The sequence below is a fragment of the Pyrus communis genome, chromosome 8 (assembly GCF_041283825.1).
Source record: "Pyrus communis isolate YQ-2024b chromosome 8, ASM4128382v1, whole genome shotgun sequence".
In the NCBI taxonomy this organism is placed as follows: domain Eukaryota; kingdom Viridiplantae; phylum Streptophyta; class Magnoliopsida; order Rosales; family Rosaceae; genus Pyrus; species Pyrus communis.
Window position 1 is genome coordinate 20,797,388 of NC_142572.1, and position 23,782 is coordinate 20,821,169.

Genomic DNA, 23,782 nt, shown 5'->3' on the forward strand with positions numbered 1-23,782 from the left:
AACTAAATAATCAAATGACTAACACACATTTTTAGTCAAAATGATAACCCATAATTAGTGTCTCCCTTTTTATGTCACTAATTACATATGCAGAACACAATAATTTTAAGACTGAGATAAAGTTTTTGTATTAGGTATAAATGTATCATATACATAAGTGAATACCTATCAAGGATTCTAAGATTTTTTTACTGATAATGTTTCGATAAATGTTGCGCTAAAAGAATTGACTAGCTCATAAAATACTTTAATATTGTAACAATTTGTAACTTTATAATTAATTTTGTCAATTTTTAAAGGAAATTGTTATTGGTACTCCAAAAATCTCATTTGACACTCTAAACTTTTTATAATTAGAAAGAAAAAATACACTTGTGAGTAGTGTATAATGAGATTTTTAAAGTGCTAATAACAGTTCTTTTTTTCAAATGAAACTAAAATTAACACGAACTCCAAACTATAAAATGCAAAATGAAATTGACCCTAATTTCTAACTGCTAAAAAAACAATTACTATCCACATTTCCCATGTAATAATATGGTTGTGTCGCTTTAAATTGCCTAAATAAAGGAAGCAACGGTACATGCACATGAGGATTCCGTACAAGCAAATCCTAAATTAACTTATTATCTTGTCTATTATTTCGGCAAAGAATTGTGTGTTCATTTTTTTCATCACGTGACTTTAATAAACAAATGATAACAATGCATTGCTTTTTCGCGAAATGGTTTTCAAAGTCTTTTATGGTATGCTCACTTGAAACGAGGAAAATCATGGATATGATATGTTGAGAGTTGGAGAAAGAAAGAATGAAAATAAGATCAACTACTAGTCTAGTCAACCTAGTTTCTAATGTATGATTTTGTATAGTAAATGCCTATGACCATAAGACTTTTTAGAAATATTTTTAAAATAGTTGAAAAGATTTTTGGTGAAAATAATTTTGGAATCAATTCTTAGTAGAAATGCAAGTAAATTCTAGAAAAAACACTTAAAGTGCTTTATTCAATGAAGCACTTAACAAGAAGCACATAATAATTAAATAAAAATTTTCCTCTAAAAGTACTTTCAATAATTTTGAAAATATTTCCAAACCAGTGAATATAATTTTTCTATTTACACTCCAAAGGCTAATCTTAGTTCACCCTACAAAATTCTTTTACACCTCAAAACCCATTTTTGCCCGTATTCAAATCCAAAACACCCACTTAAAATTGAAAAAATAAATAAACGCTGCACTCCACCACCCTTCCTCCGCCATCACTTACACTCAGCCACCCTTCCTCAAGAGATTTTAATTTCGTTGAAATCGTTCTAATTCCGAGAACAACCAATAATTCGTGTAGAAATTGTCCGATAGAAATTTTGGTTTGATCTCGTTGCAAATTATACACATGCTTGTCATCACATGGTTTGGGGAGAGGGAGGGGGCCGCTTGATGGTGGTAGGATAAGAAGAAAACTGAGCGAGAGAAAGTTTTATTCAATATTTTAAACTACCTAAAAGTACGAAAAAATAAACAATTACTATTAAATTAAAGAAATATTATTTTTATTTACTTAAAAGATATAAAATCGGACAACCTAATAGCTGAAGTATTGAAAATTTATTTGAGAGAAAGAGAAAGGTACTACGGGAGGGAGGATGGGGGCCAGGGTGGCGAGCAATATTGGATATTTAGGTTTGAAAACTGGACTGACCTTTTTTTAAACAAACAGTACGACAATTTACTTTAAATTACAAGAAGGAAGATTTTAACACGAGATTTCTAATGCGAAGATGAAATGCGTTTAACCAACTAAACTATAAGCTACTCGTTTTGAAGTGACTTTAGATTAGCAGTGAACTATAACTAAAAAAAAAAAAGTCAAAATCCTAATTTAGAATAATTGGGATGTCCATTCTTGATAGGTAAACATGATATTCACATCTTTTGTTTTGGGTATGTTTGCCCACAACGCATAATTAAATGCTAACTTTAAAAAAGGACATTAAAAAAATGAGAGAATATTTGGTGTGACCGACACAAGAGGTGATACAAATAGTGAAATATGTGTGTTAAAAAGTTAATAACTTAAAAAATAAAAAAATTTAATCACAACACGTAATGTATCACTCGTGTTCTCATCACAATGAAAAAATTTTCCTAAAAAAAAATGTTAAGAGACATGAAACTGGACAATACAGCAAGTGAGGCGGCTGTTTGGCGTTTTGCAATGGGAAAGAGTGGATTTTTATCAGAAATAGAAAAAGAAAAAAGAAAAAGGGTCTATCTATTTATGGAATTTAACTGCACAGAAGAATACTTGAAAAGCTTTGGAATATTCCAATACTGGAACATACACGTGTCAGGTTGTTGAAGCTGGACCATCTGGCTTTATGCTTCTTAACAAACTAAATTGTAATAACTCTCAATTTCGTGTGGCTAATATGTCAATGGAGTCCCCCACATTATTTATTGCCACCATTGAGATATGTGGACTATTCTGTAAATAAAATGTTTGGACCCTTTTTTTTATTGGGCCTTGGATTGGGCCTACTTGAATCAAAACATTGACTTGGACCGCTCCATCTTCTCCAACTATTTATCCCAACCCATGTTATAGTGTAAAACTTATTCAAGCCCAGTCGAACACACATTCATAGCTAGTTCCGCCACCGCACCAAAATAAGACGAGAGTTTTCGGTGGATCGAAGCACGTACATATATCATAATTACGTATGCAATAGCTGAAAATAATTGGAGTGTGCGACAAAAACAATCACGTAACGAAAGAGATAAACATGGCTTAAATATATGAAAGGAATGATTGAAATCCAACTAAAGAGAATTGTTATTGACATTAAAAAATTCTTATCGTATACTTTGTAATTTCAATATTTAAAATAAAAGTATAGTTGTGAAAAGTACACGATGAAAATTGTGAATTGTCAATAACAGTTCTAAAATATATTATTATTTAGAGATTTGATTATCCTTGAAACAAAAACCTAAACTTTAATTTACCCATTTAGGGGTCATAGGGTACAACTTAATCGCACGCGAAACACGTGATTTGCTAAAATACAATTTCTTGGGACCCATCCTCACATAACCGGACCCCGCTAGCATAAAAAAGGGACCTACACGCCATGTCCATGATGACTCAACCTTCCACAGACGCGCACGTGCACAAAAAATACCGCGTGGTTTCTTCCTTAAGTATCATGTTTGGGTCGGAGAACTCGAAACACTGTATGCTTGTACAGAATGAGAAATTTTTTATTGTGAAGGGAATACAGGTGGTATATCACGTATTTTTATGTAATGATGGAAAATTTTATTTGTTAAGTTATTATTTTTTTAATACACATATCTCATCATTTATATAGCGATATGTGGTGTACCACCTTGTGTGACGGTTACACTGTAAAATCTCTCGTACAGAATCCGAAAGTTACAATCCCCTACCCAGCAAGCCAAAGAATGCAACCCTCCACCCAATCACAACACTACTCGTGGCAGACCAAAACGAAATCAGGCAATAAAATTTGGGATGTGCTATCCACACATTCATTTTTACTTCTCACACATATTTTGTTGATTTATGTCCCTTGATCTTCTTCAATTCATTCGATCCGACGATCGAAAATTAAAAATAAGTATGAAAAGTAAAAAAAATTATGTGAATATCACACCCTTAAAATTTAGAGGCCGTCGATTCCACCCAATCGCAAGGCCGCACGTGGAAAAATCCAAAACAAAATCAACCAAACTTTCCCAAATGTTTACTCCGAAACCCAAAGCAGTAACAAATTGACGAAACATACCGAAACTCAACCCGAAATCCCAAGCTCCAGTAACAAAATTACCGCGCCCCCAAATACGGAACTCCTTCACGAATCCGAATCCGAATCCAAATCCGAGAAGTGTCCTATTTCGGCTCCGAAACAGTTGACTATAAATAAAACAGTAATACAGAGCAAATCAAGCCACTCTGCAAATTCACAGTGAAGATTTTGAAGTCTCTGCCATAATCTCGCCGTAACGTAAAAAATTGCGTCAGGAATTCTTCAAAGTTTCGTTTTTTCATGAGAGGTTTTGTTATGGAGTCGGCGGAGGCGAAGCGGGTTTCGGAGCCGCAGGAGGAGGTGGTGGTGGTGAAGTGCTACTGCTGCGGTTTGGCGGAGGAGTGCACACCGGCGTACATAGCGACGGTGAAGGAGAGGCACCAGGGCCGGTGGATTTGCGGACTCTGCACTGAGGCGATCAAGGACGAGAACTCGAGGTCACCGAGGAAGATTAGCACGGAGGAGGCGATGAAGCGGCACGTCAGCTTCTACGAGGAGTTTCGGATGTCGAGTCCTCCCGCGAACCCGACGGAGGATCTGATATCGGCGGTGAAACAGCTGTTGCGGCGGACTCTGAACTCGCCGAGGAGGGAGAGGCTGGGCGACTGCCGGCCGGCGATGGTGAGGTCGAAGAGCTGCTTTGCGACTGTCGGGAAGGCACAGGGAAATTGATTGACTGAGAAACTATAAACAAGACTAATGGAGATTGTAGGATAGAATGAGAAACTAATAATACGGATTAGTGATGAGATTAGTGGAATTGGGTTAACCGATAAAGTAAGATTTTTTTTTACTTGATTAATTAGGTTTAATTGGTTTTTGGTTTTTGATTAATGTGGTGGATTAGTTCTCATACTTGATCTAAATGTACATGTTCTTTCTTTTAATCCAAGTTTCTTTAGATACATGCTTATGTTTTTTGTTTTTAATTATTCAATTTTATATTGGTAATTAAACTAGACACACAAGACATAAGAGTGTGCCTTGGAGTGTAAGTTTTGTGCCCTAGCTAACTGCAAAGTGAGTTTTTTGGTGGGTTTTGTTCCGTGGCGATTAACGACTCTCAGGTAAACAACGAAGGGGTGTATGAATTTTACAACGTCATTATCTTCGATTTTGCGCCATGTCTTCTGTTAGCTCGTATTCCATATTTTTTCCTAGTCTATTTCCAACCCTTCCTTTGTCTTCCTCTACCCTTATGCCTTGAATCTTTGTCTCATAGTCGCATCTTCTAGCCGGAGCATTAGGTCTTTGGTTCACATGTCCAAACCACCTAAATCCTAATCTCTTGTTTGTATACACATTTATGTATTTATTTCTCACGTTTTCATTCAATGTGTTTTTTTTTTTATTCTTTGTTGATGTGTTAAGTCATGCGATGATAAAAATATACAAACTAATAATACAGAAGTTGAGTTGAATATGGTCATCTGGTAATCTGGTGGATTGGTGGTTGTACTCTTGTACGCTTGGAGCATTATTTTCCATAGCATGCATCAGTGTTTGTGTTTGGGTACAATTTTAAGACTTCTATAAATTTTAATGACACTCTTAGCGCACCCCTAACCTTGATTTGGCTGAAGAAATTATCATCAAAGGGTGTTGTTTTCATGATGGAATATTTGGAAAGCGGAAATTCCTTGAAAAGAATTGCATCAAACCAACCAAACTCGCATGTGCAAATCATAAAATCCAACCATACAATTGTATTGAATTAGAATGTTAATATTATTGGCACGCAACTAGTTTAGACTCTCGTACACTTTTTTAATTTTTAACTTCAAAATTAAATGAATCAAACGAAAAGGACAATATTGAACAATAGCATGTAAAGAAAAAATTGAACGGTCTTTGTTATTATTTTTATATATTATTCTCTAATCAATAGAAAATTTTAACTTATATTTTCCATATATTCAACAAAATTTGTAATTTTTCCAAAAAAAAAAAGTTGTAATTTAGATCTTTCCCCAACCATGATCGCAGATAAGATATGCCACGAAAAAACCAACAAAATCTAAATGATTTGAATTAGTTAAATTTTAAGAGCTTTAACGAAGGCCCTCACAAAACAAAAATTTTAACCACAAAAGTAACAAAACTGAGACAGACCTAACAATAAAATCAAAGCCCAGCACAAGGCCCATGAGGACATTGCCAGCCCGCGCATGGTTCACTTGCAGGACAGAAAATCATCAAAAAAAATCCAAGGAGCAACAACAAGACAGTTTGAGCAACATTGTGTTTTAGTAAGGAAATTTAAAATTACGAAAGAGTTTCAAAATGATCAAAATAAAAATGATAGAATTTCATTTATTAAAATTTGTGAATGTTCTTATTTGGTTAACCTAAAGGAATAATGAAATTTGATAACGAAATTTAATGTGTATAGAATCATTAATATATAAATGAAATGTGCCAGTAGTGATAGTGGTGATGGCGATAGCGATGATGATGGTAGGTCGAGATGGCGACGATGATATCAATGGTGATGATGATAAATGGTGATGGTGATAGTGGCAGTAGCTGTGATTTTGATGATGATGATAAATGGTGATGGTGGTGATAGGTGGTGGTGGTGATCACTCATGGTTGAGTTTATATATTTATTTTTTAAGTCTCAGTCATAAAAACTCGAAAACGATACCTAGTTATATGAAATTTAAACTTGAAAATTAGAGATCTCAAATTCCAATTATTTTTTTCACGTGAAAATTCTAATTTTTGATTGTTAATCTGATTCCCCCAAAGTTAAAGAAAGCAAATGTCATGCCATGCCATGTCATTATAGTACACTTGTTTTCTAGAAGATAAACATAAACAACACCAAATTACCTGCCATGGCAACTCCTGCAATTTGTTATCCCTTCCACATACAATTTTTCACTGATCTCTTCCACATATTTGATAATCTTCATCGTTAGTATGTTTGTTTATTGGAGTTAATTTGGTTCCTTTTTGAAATTTCACCACTGGTTTGAAGGTATTGTTTGAACTACAATTGTAAATTTTTCATGATTAATTACCCGGTGCAAAGGTCCAAACACACAAAACAAAGAAGGCAAAATACAATATTTACGAACCAATGCATATAATTTCTCAAAAGCAAATAGAGAAACAAAAGTAAATTCAATGGTGTAATCAGTAACAGAAAGGTTTTTAGCCAAAATTGTTCATAAGATTGTCATAACTTCTCACTTTGATCTTTAAGATTTAAAATCGATAGAAGTAGTTTATGAAATTATCCACCGTCAATCATTTCGGCCTGTCTGTGAAAATCTCTATTAAATTAAAGAAACCAGTAATCCAAGAGGAGGAGTTGATTTGATAAGAATAATTTCAATTTAACGATAATTTCTCACATAATGACTAAAATGTTTTACAGTAAATAATCTCATGAACCAATTCTATTGATTTTAAATTTCAGCGACTAAAGTAAGGATAAAAACCTAACAAAAATAGACGATCTGGGGTGCATGAATGTGCACAACTTGTGCAGCAAAAGGGTACATACGATATTCAGAATAGTTGTAAAAATGCCCGCTTTTCTCAAAACAGAAAAGTTGTTTAATTGATCTTGCATCTAATAGTTCCTATAAAGACGATAAAATATATTTATATATTTATTATATAACGATATATTTACACTAAATGATGAAAGAACAAATTAATATCGAACTCATCATTTGAGATGTTCGAATCTACAAAAAATTTCACTTACAAATGCATAACAATATCAATAAACTAGGAGTACATTTTTGCCCACTCCTTAAGTGAGAGTGATACTCACCCTAGTATTGATTGCCGTTAAATTATTTTAAATTTCAAAATTTGTTTGTTAAATCAATTAAACCAAACAAATCTAATTTTTGACTACTTATTACAACTGAAACCCCATGGGAAAAGTTGCACAACCCAACCAACAAATAAAGAAGACGTACAATACCAAAGCTTGGCAATGCTCCGGCTGAAAATTTACAAAAGAAAAGAGATCAGACGATTAAGGTAAAATCTAAAAACATAGCTATGGTTTATCAAAAACGACAGCATGGTTTTACTGATAAACAAAATTATAAGCGGTGCTGACATAGATTAGATACGTAAACTCCATAAACAGAGCTAGTATTTGAATACGAATTACCAAGTAATAATTGCTACTTAGTATTACGGTTTATTGGTATTCTTTTTCACTTGTAAGCGAGAGGTCTTAGATTCAATTCTAGTCAAAGGCGAATTTCAAAGTGCACTTCCTTTCCTTTAATGTACAAATATCGTTTGTTAAGAAGAAAAAAAAAAGTAATAATTCACCAAAAATAAAAAGAAGTAATAATTGAAAGCTTGTCTTTCATAAATGGTATGGAATGAAGGCTTTATTTTTTGGAAGAGGATCCTCAAAGTAATAATTTGAACGCTGGTCTTTCATGAATAGTAGGGTAATGAAGGCTTTATTTTTTGAAAGAGGATTCTCTCCGGATTTACTTTGTAGGGATCTTAAGGATCTTCACATCTTAACCATTTATTATACATTGTATGTTTAGTTTTCGTCAAATACTATTGTGTTTAATTTTAAATAAAAAAGTCAAATTTTGACCGCATAATACACAATGAATGACTAAGATGTGGGGATCCCTCCCAACAAAGTAGATCCGGATGGGATCCAATTCCTTATCTTTTTGGAAGTTTTAATGAAACACTCCCGGTAATGTTCATTTTTAATAAAAACCCACATTTTTACCTTTCCTTAATACTATTCACTACACATTTATTTGTCATTTGTCATTTTTTTCTTTAAAACTAAAGTTTTGAACTTTTAATTAGTTCTCCGTATCTTTCTTTTTTCCTTTTTTGTGGTGTGAGTTGGAGTTGGCCTTCAAAAAACATGACAGCACACCAACCTTTCTACTTTATTTGACTTGGAATGATCATATAAGCTGGATAGAAGAGAGGCAACGCTACAATCATTCTGCATTTCGTCTTCTTCATTTCTTTTTCCACCGTCAATAGATTGCGAACGCTGAAAAAATAGCTGACGAGATCATCTCCATGCTATTGGATCGACTGGTTTCAACAGTTTACGAGTACGTTGACAAAGAGGTAAAACTTGTTTTGGACTCCAAGAGAGATGTTGAAGAATTTGCTGGCAATCTCAAAGCTATTCAAGCTGTTCTACAGGATGCGGAGCAAAGGCAAGTCAAGGACGCCAGCGTGAGAATCTGGTTGGATCAGCTCAAAGCCATATCATTCCAAATGGTCGACGTGTTGGACGAGTGGAACACTGAGATGCTGAGACAACAAGTTGAGCAGCAAGAACGAGAAGGTGAAGATGTTGTTGTTTCTAACAAGAAGAAGAAGGTAACTCTCTCTGTTTCCCCTAGCTGCTTTTGTTTTCGCAAAGCCAAAAAGGTGATTTTTCACCGTAACATGGCGAGTAAGATAAAAGATTTGAACGATAAGTTAAGTGTGATTGATGAGCAAAGAAAAAGGTATGGGTTTCAACACATAGAAAGAGGCATTCAAGAATTACCTGAACGGCAGAAGACTTCATCTTTTGTTGTCATGTCAGAGGTATTTGGTCGAGAAAAGGAAAAAGACATTCTGCTAACAAAGTTGTTGAGTGATGGTGGAGAAGATCGGAGGGGGCTCCTTATCATCCCTATTCTAGGGATGGGAGGAATGAGAAAAACAACTCTAACCCAACTTGTTTATAATGATGACAAGGTTAAAGCCTATTTTGAAAAGAGAGTGTGGGTTTGTGTCTCAAATCCTTTTGATGAGATTAAGATTGCCAAAGCTATAAGTGGTGATGATGCCCAAAGCTCAAATGAGTTGGAACGCGTCTTGCAACGCATGTCAACAACCATCGAGGGTAAAAGGTTTCTCCTTGTCCTAGACAATGTGTGGACCCACGATTGTAAGAAGTGGGAAAAATTAAGGGAGCACTAATTTAAAGTGGTGCTCATGGTAGTAGAATATTGGTGACCACAAGACAACACGATGTTGTTGATGTGATGAGAACAAGTAGTGACGTGATCAATTTGGGAGAGTTAGTGAAGAATATTGTTTATCAATCTTCAATCACATGGCGTTTGCTGATACAGAAGTAGAAGAGTCCAAGGCGTTTGAAGATATTAGTAAAGATATTGTGAAGAAATGCAAGGGTTCACCTCTCGCTGCTAAGGCTTTAGGTGGTCTCATGTATAATAAGAAAACAAGGAGGGAATGGCTAGATGTTTTGAATAATAAAATATGGGATCGAGAAGAGATGGAGCAAGAAGTTTTGCAACCACTTTTTCTAAGTTATTATGATTTGGCCCCAGCAGTCAAATGTTGCCTTTTGTATTGTGCTAGTTTTCCTAAAGATTATAATTTTGAGAGGGATGAGTTGATTAATCTTTGGATGGCACAAGATCATCTTAATTCAAAAGGAAATAAAGATGAGGGAGAAGTTGGTCGAGAAATTTTTGATAACTTAGTAGCATGGTCTTTTTTTCAAGATTTGAATAAAGATAGTGTCAGTGGTAAAGTTACAGGTTGCAAAATGCATGATATCGTTCATGACTTTGTGCAATTTCTCACCAAGAACGAATGTTTGATCATTGATGTTGAGGGTGTTGACAATGAAATAGAGGCATTGGGTGAAAAGGTTCGTCATTTGACCTTAACCTTAAGGTCAAAACTTGGTAAGCCACTCCCACCTTCAAATACATATTACAATTGCAAAAATCTACGTTCACTCACAACAATCTCACGCTCATATTCTGATTTTATTGCTAAAATAGACTCAAATTTTATTCTACAACTGAAATGTCTTAGGACATTAAATTTGAGTGGCAGTGGCATAAGTGAAGTCCCAAAGGAAGTTGGTGAATTGATATATTTGAGGCATATTGATTTATCATGGAATGATGGTTTGAAGATATTGCCGGACAGTACATGTGAGTTGTACAATTTGTATACCTTGCGCCTTTGTTATTGCAGGTCACTTGAAAAACTACCTGATAACATGGGAAAGTTAATTAGCTTAAAGTACCTTTATGTTTATGGCTGTAACTGGCTGGAGTACTTGCCAAAAAGGATTCGGGGATTAAAAAATTAAAAAGAATTGATGAGTGCGTTGTGGTTTGTGGTGAGGATGAGGACAGAGCAGCATTACAAGTGGGAGATATGAGAGTCTTGGACCTTGAGGGCAGTCTCACCATAAAACTGAAAGGGAATGTGAAAGATGAGATGGAGCTTGAGGAGGCACAGTTGTGGGACTTGAAGCAATTATTTCATCTTGGAATTAATTCTGAGTATGTCTTTGACAAGTAGACAAAAAGCACAATAGAAACACTAAATGCTTTCCGACTGCACAAAAATATGGAATCCTTAAACATTTCTTATCATTTAGGCACCACCTGCCCCAATTGGATGATGTCTTTGCACAACTTAAGAATCATTAGTCTATATAACTGGAGTGAGTGCAAGTTTTTGCCTCCTCTTGGGAAATTGCCCTACCTTGAAAAGCTGACTCTATGGAATATGGAGAATTTGGAAAAGATTGGCGGTGAATTTTTGGGAATAGTTGACGAAGGTGAAACTTCATTGAAATCATCATCATCCTCATTTTTTCCAAAGTTGAAACAACTCAATATTAGCCGCATGGACGCATTGAAAGAGTGGGAAGTAGGCGTGGAAGGGTGGAACAAAAAGGGTTCTGAAATTTCAATCATGTCATGTCTTTCCTTTTTAGAAATTAGTGACTGCGACTACATACAAACACTGCCAGACTTTCTCTGCAGAAAACCCCTGCAGGATCTTATCATTGAGGGTTGTCCCATGCTTTCAGAGCGTTGTAAACATGGTAGTGGAGAGGAGTGGCACAAAATTTCTCACATCCCAAACATCAAAATCTTTTATCCTTAAGGTAATTGAGCTTTGTCTATCTTATTTACACATTTATGTATGCTATCATCACCATATTTGTTTAATTTGCTTATTTTTCTTTTTTCTTAATTCAGATAATCTTCAAAGGACATAAACAATGTCGATCAAGTGGTGACTCTCGAGCTAGGCATACCTATTAATCTTCTTTGAAAATGTATTTTCTTTCCTTTTCATATATATATATATATATATATATATTTATCAAATGAGAATTGGTATTGACACCAAAATTTTCATTTGCACTCCAAACTTTCTATATTTAGAAAGAAAAATACACTTGTGAAGGAGTGTATAATGATATTTTTGGAATGTCAATAATAGTTCCCTATCAAATTAGAAATGATTATTTAACTTTAACCACTCAAGTCTAATTTCTCTGCAAGACGACTGAGTGAATAGTTGTGATATTTTTATCGTGCATTTCATGTAACTGATTTATGACACACGATTAGGTAATTATGCAGCCGTATGTACAAATTTGATATCAAATTCCCACGACGTAGAGATTTGCTAATCTTAGCTGCTTAAGTTTTCGCATAACATATGAGAGACTGAGCATATGTGAGCCAAATTAAGGAGCGTCGATTAAAGTCACCCTTAAGTTTCTCGTGAGGTTTGTTGTTTGACTTTAATCTACGTATAATATAGTTGTTTTCTTAGACTAGGACAATGTATTAGAGATGTTGAATCGGGAATCCGTCTATCGTTTCAGGAATTCTGTCAAAGCGCGCTAAAAGCGTGAAGTCGACTATCAACGTCTATAACTGAAGATTCAATTGAAATTTTGATCATCTTCACCAATGTCATGAGAACTTGGCAGGCATTGGAAAGTGATTCCTCAAAGCCTTCCTCTGCTGACTCCTCGCTGCTTGGACCTGTGCTCTTTCATGGTGATTTTTCAACAGGTCAGATACAATCATCATGTCAACAGAGAAGCTGACGGCATTGACTGGCATGAAATGGATTGACGGTGGCATGAAATGAATTGAAGCTGACGGCATTGGACCTGTGCTCTTTCATGGTGATTTTTCTTAATGAATGAAGTTAAATTTTCATCATACAACAAGTTAGTTACAGATAGAGTTACAATTTTAGTTAACTTGGCCATGCCCAACGCTGTATCAAAGCACGTGACTCCTAAAAAAAAAGTCTAAAATTTCCATTTTTTACAAGTGCTTTTAATAAAAAAAAGTCTAAAATTAAAATCACTTCTAAACGATTCTCATCCCCGAAATATACAATGTGCTATGTTTCTTTATCTTCGCCATCCTCCGGAGAAGAATCTTTTCGCCTCTTCCAATTGTAGGCAGCTTCGAAGAGCTTGCAGTTCATGTTAAGAGCTTCTTCTGGAAAAAGATAATCAATATATTCTTCAAACCCAGCAGAACCACCATCTTCAATAACTATTGGCCTCTTCCTCTTCAATCTCCGCGGCAGCTTCGCTTGCACCAACGTAACATCACCGAAATCCCCAAACTCCTTCTCCATGTTCAGCCATTGTTCTAGCAGCGTACTTCTTTGTTCCTTAAGTTCCGGTGCTGAAGTCCTAAAATAGTCCGATGCTCTCTCGAAAACCCTTTTGGCGCGCTGAATGCATTGTTCCTTTTGCTCAATAACATCTTCTGAGCGCATTTCGTCTCCTCCCGCCATAGCCGATGCCTCGAATGCTATTGAAATATCTATTATTATTGGTGGTAGGGTTTGTCTAGTTGTCATTGTTTAGTTGGTGATGGATAACAACTCATTGTCATCTTACTTTCGGCTAGGGTTAGCTGCTTGTTTGTTTACTTTAGGCTTATTTAAGAGCAATATTCCCTCATCATGAAAAGCTAGGTATTAGTTTAAGTTAGAGATAGTGGAGGTCAGGTCTTCACTCATGCTTGCTGAGCTGCCATCCCTGTCCGCACCATTCCTCCACTTTCTTTCTTGTATTCCTCTCCTATTTATGGTTGATCTTGTAAACTATTTTATACATGATATATACATAAAATTGTCCATATGGTATCAGAGCAGTGATTCCTCTTGGACCTGCTTCTGTGTTCTTCCGAAAAACCCACCAAATCCAAACCAGTTGAGCCATTATGGCCATACCAGCAGAAAAAACTTCAAAAAACGAAACCATGGATACCAATCCAATTCAACGTTTGAGCTCTGTGCTTCTAAACGAATTCAACTACCTGCCCTGGTCACGAGCTATTTCTCTCGCTCTTGGAGGACGTGGAAAGCTCCCATTCATTCAAAAGGATGACATCATCCCCGAAACAACTGCACCGGATTATGCAGCATGGGTATCCCAAGATCAACTTATCATGTCTTGGCTGTTAAACTCTATGGAACCAAAGATGGCTGAGATTTTCAGCTACTCAGTATCATCTCACCAACTTTGGAATTCCGTACGAGACATGTATGGAGATCTAAACAATGCTGCGCGAGTCTTTCAGCTGAAGAAAGATCTTACGGAATTACAACAGGGAAATCTCTCTTTTGTTCAACATCTTGGCAACTTGAAGGCCAAATGGAATGAATTGGATCTCTACAGACCTCATACCACGGACACAACCATTCTTTTAAAGCGTGCTGAAGAAGACAAAGTGTTCCAGTTGCTTGCCAGCATTGGACCAGATTATGAAGACCTTAGAAGCCATCTCTTAATGACACCTGAACTTCCCACTTTACAGATGGTCTGCATCGTTATTCAACGTGAAGAAGTAAGAAAGAAGGTCATGAACGCAGACATGGTCGTTGGAGAATCAAATTTTAGGCCATCAGAAGCAAGAGCCTTCACCTTTTCCAGACCATACAAGGGAAAACGACCAGACTTAAAGTGTTCTCACTGTGTGAAGATAGGTCGTACAGGTATTGGACACATAAAAGAGAAGTGCTGGATTCTTTATCCAGAACTTAAACCTAAGTTCAATGACGATGGAAGAGCACCAAGAAACCAAATGAAGCCTGCCTACACTCCTAGGGGAAATCTTGTTTGCGACAATGTCTCCAATAATGTGATAAACTCTTCCTCTAGTCCCATTGCTCTCATAAATGAATTCGCTAACTTCTTGCAACAGAAACAAGAAGCAACAAATCATGAAACTCCTTCAGCCATGCTCGGCAAGTTTGCTGGCTTCCTCGAACAATCAAACTCAGTGTCACAAAATGACATGCCATGTATTATTGCAACTATCTCCACTGCTTTGGATCTTAGTAGTAGTTGTGATTTTTGGATAGTTGACTCAGGAGCTTCAGATCACATGACTAACGATGCATCTTTACTAAATGATTTTCAAAACTTTTCCACTCCTTCTTTTGTCTCCGTAGCTAATGGCACCAAAGTTCGTATAGTAGGCAGAGGGAAACTCAAAATCTTCTCGAGTCAAAAAGAATCCCTTGTCATGCATGTCCCTTCTTTTCCTTTCAAACTATTGTCAGTAGGAAAAATAACACATTTGCTAAATTGTCTTGCAATTTTTTCAACTCACTATGTGATTTTCCAGGACCAAGTTTCGAAGGAAACGATTGGTAAAAGGTTCTTCCTCAATGGACTGTACTATGTCAAATTCTCTTCAAGTTTCCCAAAAAGTTTCTACGTAAACTCAAGCACTGTAAACAAGGAGCAGCTGTGGCACATGAGATTAGCTCACCCTTCTTCACATGTTATGTCTTTTCTTTTTCCTAGTTTCTGTAAAGTGATTCCAGATTGTGAAGTTTGTCAAAAATCTAAGTTCACCAGGTTACCCTTTCCCCACTCTCTCTCTAGAGCTACCAAAGCCTTTGAAATAGTCCATTCTGACATTTGGGGACCTGCCACCTTAGAGTCCTTTGATGGTTACAAATTTTACATATCGTTCATTGATGATTTCTCTAGAACTAATTTTGTGTATTTACTTAAATTCAAGCATGAAGCTTTCCAGTGTTTCAAAAATTTCCATAAATTAATTCAAAATCATTTTAACTCTAAAATTGGCATCTTAAGGTCTGATAATGGGTCTGAGTACACTTCCAAAATCATGACAACTTACTTAAGTGAGCATGGAATTTTGCAACAAACAAGTTGTGTAGGAACGCCACAACAAAATGGCATTTCAGAAAGAAAGAACCGAGATTTGCTTGAAAAAACACGATCACTAATGTTACAAGCAAAAGTTCCAAAGAAGTTCTGGTCTCAAGCTATACAAATCGCTGCATACATCATCAATCGCCTTCCTAGTAGAATCTTGAAGTTCAAATCTCCTTACCAAATTCTCAAGGGGAGAGAAATTGACATAAGTCATCTCCGTGTGTTTGGATGTGTATGCTATGTGCACATTCAAACTATTCATCGAGATAAACTTGATCCAAGGGCTATCAAATGTGCATTCGTAGGTTACTCAACTTCCCAAAAGGGATACAAATGCTACGACTCTAAGACCAGAAAGGTATGTGTATCCAGGGATGTGCGTTTTGATGAAACTCAATCCTTCTTTCAAATGCATGATGATGAACCTCAGGGGGAGCTCTCATATGAAGTGTTTCCTACCCCTCTCTTCCTTGATGATACAAGGTTGTCAACACCGCAAAATGAAGCTGTTGAGATAGAGCCAGCTCCTGAAAGTATGGAAGCAGATAATGAATAAGTTATTCTCGAAAGGAGAGAGCCTCAACTTGAACAACCTCCTCCTCCACGAAGGAATCCTTCTCGAAACAGACAACCTCCAGCCAGGCTTGATGATTTTGAAATCTACACGCCTAGACATCCTATTGGACAAATGGTTTTTCATAGCAAGAGCTCTCCATCTCATGCTGTCTTTGTGACCAAGTTATCCCAAAATTCTGAGCCTCGATCCTTCGAAGAGGCACACCAATCTCCTGTATGGAGGCAAGCCATGCTTGAAGAACTGAAGGCACTTGATGAAAATCAGACTTGGAGCATTGTTTCTCTGCCAAAAGGTCAACGTGTGGTTGGGGCAAGATGGATTTATAAGACCAAATTTCACTCAGATGGAAACATAGAGCGGCACAAGGCAAGGTTAGTTGCAAGGGGCTTCACACAAACCTTCGGAGTAGATTACAAAGAAACCTTTGCCCCTGTGGCAAAGATGAACACAGTTAGAGTGCTTCTTTCGGTGGCTATCAATTCAAACTGGTCTCTACATCAAATGGATGTAAAAAATGCCTTCCTACATGGAGAGTTAGAAGAAGAGGTATACATGCGACTACCACCTGGTCATGAACGAGAGAAGGAACAAGGAATAGCCTGCAAGCTTCACAAGGCTATTTACGGTCTCAAGCAATCTCCAAGGGCTTGGTACTCAAAACTTAGTTCTGTCCTTATGTCATCCGGCTTTAAACGAAGCAATGCAGATTCTTCAATGTTCACTAGGATTGGTACGCATGGAAGATTGGTGGTACTTGTTTATGTTGATGATCTTATTGTCACGGGAGATAATCCAGAAGAAATAACTGCTCTCAAAGCCACATTACATTCAACCTTCAAAATCAAAGATCTTGGCAGACTTCGATACTTTCTTGGAATCGAAATGGATCAATCTCCAACTGGTTTGTTTCTAAATCAACAAAAGTACGTTCTAGATCTTTTAGAAGAAGCAAATATGATGCATTGCAAGCCTGCCAAAACACCACTACCAACAAATTTCAAGGATGAAACCTCAGGCATCCAGCTTGAAAATGCATCGGAGTATCAAAGGTTGGTAGGAAAACTTATCTATTTGACTATAACCCGACCTGACATTGCTTATGCTGTTAGCTTTGTCAGCCAGTTCATGCATTCTCCCTCATCTCATCATTTGCAACTAGTTAAAAGGATCCTTCGATACTTGAAAAGCTCAATATCTACTGGGATTTTCATGCAAAACAACGGACACTTCAGCATTGAAGGATACACAGACTCTGATTGGGCAGGCAATGTCCTTGATCGCAAATCCACAACTGGTTACTGCACTCTTGTTGGTGGTAACCTCGTTACATGGAAGAGCAAAAAGCAATCTGTTGTAGCTCGGTCAAGCGCAGAAGCTGAGTACCGTGCAATGGCATCGACTGCATGCGAACTAATTTGGCTAAAGAGGTTGCTACGTGATCTTGAAATCATCTCATCCAAACCAATTCTTCTTCACTGTGACAATCAAGCAGCAATGCATATTGCTACCAACCCCGTCTTCCACGAACGCACAAAGCACATCGAGGTTGACTGTCATTTCGTTCGCAACCAAGTTCAGTCCAAGCTATTACAAACTGTATTTGTTCGTTCCAGTGATTAACTTGCCGATGTGTTCACCAAGCTTCTGCCTTCTGCACAACTTGAGGGGGAGTATTGAAATATCTATTATTATTGGTGGTAGGGTTTGTCTAGTTGTCATTGTTTGGTTGGTGATGGATAACAACTCATTGTCATCTTACTTTCGGCTAGGGTTAGCTGCTTGTTTGTTTACTTTAGGCTTATTTAAGAGCAATATTCCCTCATCATGAAAAGCTAGGTATTAGTTTAAGTTAGAGATAGTGGAGGTCAGGTCTTCACTCATGCTTGCTGAGCTGCCATCCATGTCCGCACCATTCCTCCACTTTCTTTCTTGTATTCATCTCCTATTTATGGTTGATCTTGTAAACTATTTTATACATGATATATACATAAAATTGTCCATAAATGCTGCGTAACTGATCCAGACTTTAACGTGTTGGGTCCGTTCTAAGAGTCGCCCGTACAGATTTCTGGCTCTCTCAAACTCTCTCTCTGCTTGTTCAAAGTCAATGTATGACTTCCACAGCAATTCGGGCTTGTCGAGTTGTTTTTGCCCGATGGCAAGTTCATAAACTGATCTGGCTCGTTCTGTGTCGCAAATTTTTTTCTCAAACTCTGCATACCTGATCCACGCGTAGCAATTTTCTGGCGACCAATGCAGATACTTTTCATACAGTTTCCGACAGCGATCAGCATTACATAGTTGCCACTCAATCTCAATGTACCTCTTAAATATCTTGCCTTTAGCTGCCTTGCCAATTGCAGTACCAAGTATCTTACGTGCAGACTTGAGTTTCAGTTGTCGGATCTCAAACTCGGCTGCGAGAATCCACATTTTTGCAAATGTAAACTTCTTATGAAGAATCAGTTCAAGGCATATTCTATAGACAGCGCGTGCATGGTCCTCATCGCGAGCATCAATCTCCTCATACAGTGCATAGTTGATCCATAGATAAATGTAGCGCTGCCAATACCACTTTTCTTGAGCCGGTGGAACATTGGCAATCGCTCAATCATAAACTTGTCTAATCTTCTCTTTGTTCCCTGCATTTTCTTCTAGCCTTATATAACCAAACCAGGCATCATAATCCATAAGATTCTTCCTAACCTCCTGCTCGTACTTGAACCTTGCCTTGTTCAAAATTGCATCCTCGATCGCTTGTCTGTCCCCATACCGCTCCTCAAATTCCTCGAACATCCTATATAAAGAATCAGCCTTTCCCTTTGGTATACGATCACGCCCTAACTTACAAATACTCCTCGCACGCTCAATTTCTTTGCACCCTTCTTCAAATTCAGCAAAAGCTAGAAACAACTGTTCGGCCCCTTCATCATTGTCTAGCATATCCACTGCCGTCTGAAACACATCCCTTACCCTTGCAAGGTCACCATTCTTCATCTCAAACTTGGCATACCGAATCCAAGCGTCAGCTTTTGGATGACTTTGTACGAACTGCTCAAAAATCGCTTTCGCGTGATCTACTTCATTATCCCGAAGATCAAACTCGATGAATTCGATCCAGCCTTGCCGGTCAGGCAACCAAGCCATCCACCTCCGAAATATTTGGCGAGCACGAGCCACATTGCCTATCATCTCCTCCATGTGAATATATTTGTACCAGAGCTGTTCCACTCTCGGCAAGAGTTGCACAGCACGTTCCCACACATTCCTCGCATGGTTGATCATCTTATTCTTCATCTCCATTGCGGCATACTCGACCCAGATGGTGTGGTTTCGATAATCTACCTCAAGGAGCCGCTCCCAAACAGAGCGTGCACGGTCCAATTCCTTCTGGGACTCCTCCCACCGAGCATACTTGATCCAAACGCGGGCATTCCGCTTCTGGCGCTGGACTTAGTCCTCGAATCCCTTGCGCATTCGGAGGCGAAAATCAGCAAGCTCGGTAGCGTCATTTATTTGCTGTTGGGGAGGACAGATTTCACCCTCCTCACCCTCATGCGCCTCGCGGAGGAGTTGCTCTGCGGTGATTTGGACAGGGGCTGGGGCTTTGTTCTTAACCCTTTTCACCCGCGGCAGCTTGTCATCGGTGTCCTTGTAGCCATTGCTGTCCTTCGCCATAATTCTTTAGAAACTAAAAAGCTTGAACTCGAATTCGAAAAAACCGCAAATCAAAGTGTGGAAAGAAAAGAATGAGAGGTGTGATTTCTGAATATGGTTACGAAAATCACAATATATAGGAGACTGAAAGTCCCAAATCAAATAGGACATCGAGTATCCCAAATCAAACAGGAAACTATGGTTACGAAAATTACTCATTTAGTTAGGAACGAAAAAAGATGAAATTCGCTACAGGGTTCAAAATGTAATTTACTCTTAAAAACGCGACGGCTCGGCTCGGCTCTTATTTCTGGTTGCTTCTATTTCTTCTTCATTCGTCTTTCGTAATTTTCTTGTGAGAAATTCAGTAATAGAGGGAAAGAGGGATGGCTTGCCTGCACGACCACAGCTGCGAGGATCATGATTGTTCGTCCGGTTGGACTCTTTACGAGCATATCGACCTCCCCAAGGTCCAAATTCTCTGCCTTTCTCCTTTAATTGCTCTTAATTTTACTATTCTTGCGTTTTTTATTTTTCCCGTGAGCTATCACACTGCTGCTCTATATATGTAATTTTTTGGATGGTTTTTTGGGTTCGTCTGAAAGTACCCAGATGGAAATTTTTAGTTGAAAGATCAGTGAGTCGGATTAACCCGTTGAGCTAAAGTTCTATATCTTGCTAAGCGTTTTGGGTAAGCATTGTGTTTGTTGTGTATGGATTTCTTGATTTTAGTGGAGCGTTATGAAATGGGTTTGTTGGGTTTTTTTGTGTGTGGTTGGCTTTGCGAGGAGTATTCGATGATTTCTGCTGTGGGTTTGTTGATACTTTGGAATACTTTCACACTTAATTGTTCTGTAAATGGCGTGTTTCATTGGAGCTTGTCTTTATAACGTGAGCTACTGACTGCATGAAATGAAATGGACGGGGACCGGTAGATGCAGTGTTTCAGTAGTTTCACCCATTTTCCATCTTTCCGTTCGATGTCAATGGTAACATGTGCCTGATTCTCCATAATCTGGTCTGTATGAGTTTGAGCAAGGGACTTAACCTCAGTAGCATCTTCAGGTTCTTCCAAAACATGGCACATAATATGTGCATCATTTTATGATTATCCTTTTTTCTTGCACTCATAGCTTCTTTCGTGTTTCTTGAATGGCTTGTCTTTCCTGTGAAATCTGTAGGAGATACAAGTCATGATGTTGAGGATTTATTACTTTTCATTTCATTGCTTGTTTCTGCAGAGATTTTGTTAGAACCTAGTATTCGCTGATGTTCTAAAATCGTCCAACGCTCTCTCGAAAACCCTTCTGGCGCGCTGAATGCATTGTTCCTTTTGCTCAATAGCATCTTCTGAGAGCATTCCGTCTCCTCCCGCCATAGCCGATGCCTTGAATGCTGCGTAACTGATCCGGACTTTAACGTGTTGGGTCCGTTCTAAGAGTCGCCCGTACAGATTTCTGGCTCCCTCAAACTCTCTCTCTGCTAGTTCAAAGTCATTGTATGACTTCCACGGCAATTCGGGCTTGTCGAGTTCATAGACTGATCTGGCAAGTTCATAAACTAGATTTCACTGGGGAAAAAGGGTGTTGGTGTGCTACAAGGATACGCCAAGGGCTAAATCTCATGCGACATGACATTGTGGTCAACAAAAGCCAACGGTTTACTTCGAATGGTATTTTCATAAATTCACACTTTAAAAAATTATAGATAAAAAAGTAAAATTAATGACGGATCGTTACAATCTACCTCCTTAATAAAATTTTATCTCCGAATTTTGAAATAACTTGCTATATGTAAAATACTCGAAAATAGGGAGAAAACATATATATATATATATATATATAAGGAAGAAATTAAGTTAGAGCGGTTGTATAAAAGAGAATGTCATTCCGTTGCGATAGGATTGCAATAATTCCTCTTACATGGTGCCAAGCTCATACCTTCTTTCTTTCTTTCTTAATATGGTAGTATAGTATAATACTCGTATAAAATATAAAGTTGAAAATACAAATTATTATGTAGTAACATAAAGTCAAAAATATATATACATATAATAAGACGACGATAAAAATAGATATATAAAAACGTACAATTTCAATATTTGTACTGAGTTTAAAATCGAAAGTAGAAATAACTACCTTACCAGAGAAACCAAATTTGCTGTATTATTTGTCTGAATCACAACATACCTTACCAGAGAAACAGAGCACACAATCACGGCCATGCTTAATGCGATGGAATGAATAAGAATTTATGGACGAAGCTGCAAATTTGACAAACTGTTGAACCAAATATCATCCTTTAAACATTAAACATAAATGTATTCACCACCTCGAATCGCATTCGAAGCCCCTTTTCTATCTTCTTCGGCCTCCTTCCAGCTCTCGTATGCATGATCATCCGTCTGCGACTCATGCCGGCGTATCGGAGAAAAATTGCGCTCATCCTGCTGCACTCAAAACAACCCAAAAACCCCAGTCAGTCAGTCCGTCGAAAACGAATTGAACGCAATCAATGAGATACATTAACAATATAACAAATGTTCAAATATTTGAATACAATGCAAGGAGGGTGAAAAGTGTGCTTGCAGGGTAACTCCTGCATTTTTTTTTTCATTCACAAACAAGTTTTCCTTACAAATGCAGCGATAAGCGTCCGCGCCGAGCTTTTTCAACATCTCCTCCGTGATCGTGATCACGGCAAGATTCGCCGCCACCAGTTTGCATGCCGGCAGAACCCTCGAAGCCGCCTCACGTCATCCAAAACTCCCTGTTTGGACCCAAAATTAAGCAGTTGGGCCTAACCAAGGCCCAACATCTCACTTAATTCATGTTTTGCTGTTGGGTATTTATTTTTACCATAAATGAACAGTGAACAGCCCAAAGGTTTGAAAGTACTTCTGACATGGCAAGAATGGGCGGCGAAGATGCTCTCTTCCACACTGAAAGAGGCTTACTCAGCGAATTTTGCAGAGCCATGGCAAAATCTGTAATTTCGAGAGGACTAAAGCTCAAGTATCCAATTGGGAGCTCATGGCAAAATCTGTAATTTTGCAGAGCTTACTCAGGGCTTGACCAAGAAACCTTTAAATTAACAACACTTTCTCACTCACTTTCAAGGGAGGTTGTGTGGGATCTCGCATCCAACACCCCTAGCGGCAAAACACTGTCAAGAGATGCCAGCGATCCAATAATATCCTCAAAATTTAGCCAGGCACAGTCGAGAATTATGTTTGTCTTGAATGCATATTTCCATTGAATTGTGTACGTATATACGTGTCAGATTCCTTGTACAATGGGAAAACCAAAATTCTAGGGATACAATGTAAACATAAAAAAGTGTTGTTATTTCTATCTCAGTGTCTTATATTCCCACTCACGTTTTAATGTATTTGTTAATTACAAGTTTACCCATTTATAAAATGACCGATAATGATCTTAAAAGATATATAATAACGAACTTAATACAAAACAGTCATGTATTTTTCTTATGTTAGATGAAGTAGATGAAATTTTATAACGATTATGTCCTTAATCTTAGTTTTATATATAATTGTTTATATTCTATTTTCTAAGAGGATAAGTTTATAACTTTAGATATATATTAGAGGTTATTTTAGGAATAATAGTGTGTGGAGAAATAGCATTTCAATTTTTGAACTCTTTATGGTGGGTGGAATTATAGTGTGGGTGACAAAAATAGGACATCATGGTGGGTCTAGCAACTCTCATACATAA

The 23,782-nt window shown here is 37.5% G+C and overlaps 2 protein-coding genes, 1 long non-coding RNA gene and 2 pseudogenes across 3 annotated transcripts; 3 read left to right on the forward strand and 2 right to left on the reverse strand.

Moving 5' to 3' along the window:
* Nucleotides 1-3,392: 3,392 nt before the first annotated feature.
* LOC137718088 (uncharacterized) lies at nucleotides 3,393-4,614 on the forward strand. Its single transcript, XM_088699140.1, has one exon. The coding sequence runs from the start codon at nucleotides 4,072-4,074 to the stop codon at nucleotides 4,501-4,503; it is 432 nt and encodes a 143-aa protein (XP_088555266.1). The 5' UTR covers nucleotides 3,393-4,071; the 3' UTR covers nucleotides 4,504-4,614.
* Nucleotides 4,615-8,720: 4,106 nt separating this feature from the next.
* On the forward strand, nucleotides 8,721-11,736 carry LOC137718087 (putative disease resistance protein RGA1; annotated as a pseudogene).
* Nucleotides 11,737-12,866: 1,130 nt separating this feature from the next.
* LOC137718745 (uncharacterized) lies at nucleotides 12,867-20,149 on the reverse strand (annotated as a pseudogene).
* Nucleotides 13,463-16,367, forward strand: LOC148695318 (uncharacterized). The gene is made up of 3 exons (XM_088698987.1): nucleotides 13,463-15,086; nucleotides 15,249-15,356; nucleotides 16,242-16,367. The coding sequence occupies exons 1-3, from the start codon at nucleotides 13,839-13,841 to the stop codon at nucleotides 16,365-16,367; spliced, it is 1,482 nt and encodes a 493-aa protein (XP_088555113.1). The 5' UTR covers nucleotides 13,463-13,838.
* Nucleotides 20,150-22,170: 2,021 nt separating the features above from the next.
* LOC148695319 (uncharacterized) lies at nucleotides 22,171-23,332 on the reverse strand. The gene is made up of 2 exons (XR_015965039.1): nucleotides 22,683-23,332; nucleotides 22,171-22,494 (listed from the first exon to the last, which is right to left on the reverse strand). It is a non-coding gene; the product is annotated as an uncharacterized LOC148695319 (long non-coding RNA).
* Nucleotides 23,333-23,782: the final 450 nt, after the last annotated feature.

Excerpts from the sequence above, each read along its gene's own strand:
- LOC148695318 (XM_088698987.1), top strand. The coding sequence starts at position 13,839 with ATGGCCATACCAGCAGAAAAAACTTCAAAAAACGAAACCATGGATACC. Across the intron at positions 15,087-15,248 it reads CCGTAGCTAATGGCACCAAA|GACCAAGTTTCGAAGGAAAC; the intron begins GTTCGTATAGTA and ends GTGATTTTCCAG. Across the intron at positions 15,357-16,241 it reads TCTACGTAAACTCAAGCACT|GGGGAGCTCTCATATGAAGT; the intron begins GTAAACAAGGAG and ends GATGAACCTCAG.
- LOC137718088 (XM_088699140.1), top strand. The coding sequence starts at position 4,072 with ATGAGAGGTTTTGTTATGGAGTCGGCGGAGGCGAAGCGGGTTTCGGAG.